The sequence below is a fragment of the Danio rerio genome, chromosome 14 (assembly GCF_049306965.1).
Source record: "Danio rerio strain Tuebingen ecotype United States chromosome 14, GRCz12tu, whole genome shotgun sequence".
In the NCBI taxonomy this organism is placed as follows: domain Eukaryota; kingdom Metazoa; phylum Chordata; class Actinopteri; order Cypriniformes; family Danionidae; genus Danio; species Danio rerio.
This window is the reverse complement of record NC_133189.1, coordinates 3807501-3812500: the sequence shown is the minus strand read 5'-3', so window position 1 is coordinate 3812500 and position 5000 is coordinate 3807501. Positions and strand designations below refer to the sequence as shown.

The following is a 5000-nucleotide window of genomic DNA, read 5'->3' as shown; positions in this document are numbered from 1 at the left end:
TGTCAAGGCCATATTTAAATACACTCAAAAAATGACTAGCTCAAACTACTTAAAATAAGCTGAAATGACTCAACTCTTGAGGGTTTTTTGGGGACAGCTTAATTGTTTTATGTTCAAGCCACTTAACTTTGTAAGCTAACAATCAATTTGGGTTGGGACAACATGAAAGAATTGTGTGGAACCCAGTATTTTTTATAGTGTAGACATAAAAATATATACTTTCATTCATTCATTCATTTTCTTATTGGCTTAGTTCTTTTATTAATCAGGGTCGCCACAGAGGAATGAACCGCCAACTTATTTAGCATATGTTTTACACAGCGGATGCCCTTCCAGTACTGGGAAACAATATATTTACCTTAAAAAAAATTGTAAAACCATGAAAATATTTTCATGAAAATGAAGCACGTTTTTTCACATTTAAAACACCATACACATCACATACACTGAAAAAAAGTGTTGCATGCAGAACTGTTGCAAACAATGTATTTGTGTTGAATTTAAACAAACAAACTAAATTGAATAATGTTCAACTTAATTTGTTTGTTTAAATTCAACACAATTAAATTGTTTACAACCACTTAACGTAAAAAAAATTAGTAAATCCAAGGAATTATTTTTAAATATTTTTTTTCAAAGTATATGTAAACCATTATAAGAAATAATTTTTATATAAAACAAACAAAAAAATTTCTGGGAAAATAGTATAGTATCTTTATATATATATATTATTTTTTTTTTCATTATTTAGTCATTGTTTTTATGCTAATATATACAGTTGAAGTCAGAATTGTTTGCCCCCTTTGAATTCTTTTGTTTCTTTTTTAAATATTTCCAAATGATGTTTAACAGAGCAAGAAAATTTTCACAGTATGTCTGATAATATTTTTTCTTCTGGAGAAAGTCTTATTTGTTTTATTTCGACTAGAAAAAAAGCAGTTTTAAAATTTTCAAAAGACATTTTAAGATCAATATTATTAGCCCCTTTAAGCTATATATATATTTTTTCTAATAGTCTACAGAACAAACTATCATCATACAATAACTTGACTAATTACCCTAACCTGCCTAGTGAACCTAATTAACCTAGTTAAGCCTTTAAATGTTACTTTAAGCTGTATAGAAGTGTCTTGAAAAATATCTAGTCAATTATCATTTACTGTCATCATGGCAAAGATAAAATAAATCAGTTATAAGAGATGAGTTATTAAAACTATTATGTTTAGAAATGTGCTGATAAAAATCTTCTCACTGTAGCTTAATATTTTTTTGCAGTGAAATGCAGTTATAAGTTTAAATAGCTCCTAAATTTAGAGTGAAATTAGCTTTTACTGCACATCTTTTTAGTGTATTTATTATGTATGCTGACTAATATAAAACACTGTTTTAATAAAAAATGACAATAATAAGACTTAAAACCTGAGTATAATTACATCAATTAAAATAAATTTTTAAACAGCAATTTAAAAAAAAATATATATATATATATTATCAAAATGGGCGTCACGGTAACGGAGTGGGTAGCACGATCACCCCACAGCAAGAAGGTCGCTGGTTCAAGCCCCGGTTGGGTCTGTTGTCATTTCTGTGTGGAGTTTGCATGTAGTCCCTTTATTCATCAGGGGTTGCCACAGCGGAATGAACCGCCAACTATTCCACCATATGTTTTAAACAGCAGATGCTCTTCCAGCTGCAACCCAGTACTAGGAAACACCCATTCATTCACACACATACACTATGGCTAATTTTGTTAACTCAATTCACCCAAGCACATGTGTTTGAACTGTGGGGGAAACCAGAGCACCTGGAGGAAACCCACGGCAACACGAGAAGAACGTGCAAACTCCACACAGAAATGCCAACTGGCTGATATACAGTTCCTGGAGCACTTTTAGCTTAGCTTAGCATAAATAATTGAATCGGATTAGACCATTAGCATCTCGAATTTCGAGAGGGGCACGTGATTATGATTGTACACAGCTGGTCCTACATTAACTAATGCATGATTCACCAATCAGACGATTCCTGGCTCACTATAAGTAACCAGAGTTCTCTTACTACAGACATCTTCGCCTTGAAGAATCCCCCTTCCAGCCCTACTCCTCCAGTGCCCAGTGATTAGCACTGTTGCCTGACAGCAAGAACGTCACTGGTTCAAATCCTTAACAGGCCGGCTGTCGTTTCTATACAGTATATATGTTTTTCCCGTGTTCACGTAGGTTTCCCCCGGTTCTCCAGATTCCTCCCACAGTCCAAAAACATGTCATAAGTGAATTGATCAAGCTAAATAAACACTATAGTCGAACTCTTAACCAGCTGTATATCTCTACATAGCAAATTATGACCTGTCATCAGCTCTAAACAAGGGGGGAGTTCTCGAGACTAAGCTCAAACTCCCCTCTCATCCTGCAAACGGGAGGAAGCACCAGGCTCGAGGATTTTATGAGCTCAGGGCTCTCTCCTGGGACAGCATGCAAAACTCGCTTTATAAATCAATCATCAGCTAAACGTGAACTCTTGAAATATGTAGTTTAAACAAACGGCAAATGTCATTTTTGGAGTGTAATTTAAAACTTTAAACTTAAAACTGGTCACTTTTTTAATAATCAAATAAAACAAATAAAAATATTTGGTTTTGTGAGATTCATTTCCCTCCCAAAACAGACAATAGTACATTCTCCTCAAATATTTTTATTTTTATTAAAATTATACACTTTATTGAATGAATAATTACACGAAGGCACAAGTTGGCTACTTTAAAAACGAAAAAGTCAGTTTTCCATGATCCAGTAAGTGTGAAATATCTTACATAAAGCAAAATCAGTAGTGATAAAGAGGCGCCACAGGTAAAAAAAGTCATCAAATCAGGAGTAAAGTGAAGTGAGGTCATATCAACAGCAGAGCGCAAAACCATTGAGGAAGAATAATGATGTGTGTCGATCCACATTCTCTGAGATCATCGCTTTCTACAAAACATTGAAATACTGTGCGCTTCGTTCACAATAAACGTGTGTGCAGTGTTGGGGAAAGATAGTAAGTAATGCATTAAATTATTGAGTTACTCTGCAAAGAAGACACTATAGTTGTGTGATGCTGCGTTCACACCAGACGCGGAACGCACGTCAAGCACGAGTGATTTACATGTTAAGTCAATGCAAACGCGCAAATAGACATCCTGCGGCACGATACGCGTGAATGGCACGGTGTGAATGACGCGAATTGTGCGGCGCGAATAGCGCGATACACGTGAATGGTGCAGCGCCAATTGAGCGTTTTGCGCTGTGTTAACCAATCAGGAGCTTGCTCTTGTGGGGGCGTGATTGTGACGTATCGCCTGTTGTCCGTGTTCCGGGGGAAATCCTCCAGGCGACAGTTCATCAAACTGGGCTGGGCTCAGTCAGAAGCATAGCTGAAAACCTCCGTCATCCATGTTCAGTTTCTGGAGGAGTTTATGCGCTCACAGACCTGGATGCACCTCTCCAAGGATGTAGTGGACTCAGACACGACCCTAACTGTATCGACGCTGTTTTTCAGCCTTTATAAAACACATAAACACTGTTATTTCCTTCATAAGATCCAAGTTAGCCATTCAGCAATGAAGCTAGAGTCACCGGGCAGACAGAAGCCCTGCCCAACACGCGAATCCGCGTCTGTTTTGAAGTGAATTTGACACGGGAATGAAGCGGATTTGATGCACGAATCAAGCGATTAAACTCAATTGTTCAAGTGGCAACTTGCGTGCGAATAGTGAGATTTTTTTCATGCGTTCCGCGTCTGGTGTAAACAGCATTAGGTTCTTTGTATGGTGAGGAAAGCGTTACTTTAGAGTTATTTTGCGCGTTACTTTTTCTTACCTCTATTTCAGAACTCGGAGGATTATTTTCCTTATTTATCAGGGGTCACCACAGTGGAATCAACCACCAACTATTCTGTCATATGTTTTAAGCAGTGGATGCCCTTCCAGCTGCAACCCAGTACTGGGAAAAACTCAAATATTATTACGTAGCTTTAATAGTAACTCATTACTTTACTTGTTACTTAGAAAAGTAATATTATAACAAAGTAACTCACATCACTTGAAATGCGTTTCCCCCAACACTGCGTGTCATTAGTGTAATATAGTGCAATATGAAGTGGTCCATTGCTCCGTGTCGCTGAAACTGTGTAAACATGAACTGTTTCTCTGAAATCTGAGAGTTTTCAGTATTCCTCTTTGATGGAGCTGGAGATATTGTCTGTCATCAAGCCGCTGTCGGAGCTGCTAACCGTGGTGGTGTTTGCCAGACCGCTGGAGCTCTGCTGAACCTGCTGGAGACGCTTTTTGTTCATCTTCCTTTCTTTGGCTCGTCTGTTCTGAAACCAGATCTTGACCTGTGAATCAGAGAGTTGGAGGGAATCGCTTGATAAAGGCAGGAGAGTTATAGAGCTACACTAATAATACATTTGAAAGTGTTGTTTTTGTCTAAAAACACTCCATGTCCACACTACCATTTCACTTCTTTCCAAAAGATTTTCCCCACTCTCATCCACACTAAGGCCCAATCCCAATTTTTATTTCATACCCCTTGAAACAGAGTGTGAAGGGGAAGGGCTGCAAAATTCACCCCTAAGAAATGGGACAGCACTACAACACCAGCACACTTCACCATATGTCTTCGCAAGCTCTTACTGTATACGACATTGGCGATCGCGACTGCTGTAGCTAATCCAGTTGTGCTATTTTTTTTTTTGGTGTTTATCTTTAGGAAATCACTGAAGGCAAAGATATCCTGTTATCCTGACGATATAACGTGATAATAAGGTCGTAACTCTACTGTGCTTTAAAAAGCTCATTCCCAGCCACTAGAGTTTGACAGGGTATTCGAGTGTCAGAATGTTGTGGGACTGCTGTACAAGAGTTACTATTAGGGATTAGGGATAGCGAAGTTTAGTTTTTATTTTTAGCTTGGGTTTTTTGTTTGTTTTTTAAAGCTTGACGATAAAACATGAAGGTGTTTATG

At 37.5% G+C, this 5000-nt stretch overlaps 2 protein-coding genes across 2 annotated transcripts in view; one reads left to right on the top strand and one right to left on the bottom strand.

Annotated features, from left to right (window-relative positions):
- The window catches only part of LOC110440201 (uncharacterized), a 31473-nt gene extending 28865 nt beyond the window's left edge, over positions 1 to 2608 (top strand). Inside the window, exon 9 of the mRNA XM_073922468.1 lies at positions 2064 to 2608. Within this exon, the coding sequence (XP_073778569.1) occupies positions 2064 to 2078 (15 nt within the window). The 3' untranslated portion in view covers positions 2079 to 2608. The remainder of the gene's footprint in view (positions 1 to 2063) is intronic.
- A 73-nt stretch (positions 2609 to 2681) lies between these two features.
- Positions 2682 to 5000, bottom strand: part of cdx1a (caudal type homeobox 1a) — a 25347-nt gene continuing 23028 nt past the window's right edge. Inside the window, exon 3 of the mRNA NM_212836.3 lies at positions 2682 to 4371. Within this exon, the coding sequence (NP_998001.2) occupies positions 4201 to 4371 (171 nt within the window). The 3' untranslated portion in view covers positions 2682 to 4200. The remainder of the gene's footprint in view (positions 4372 to 5000) is intronic.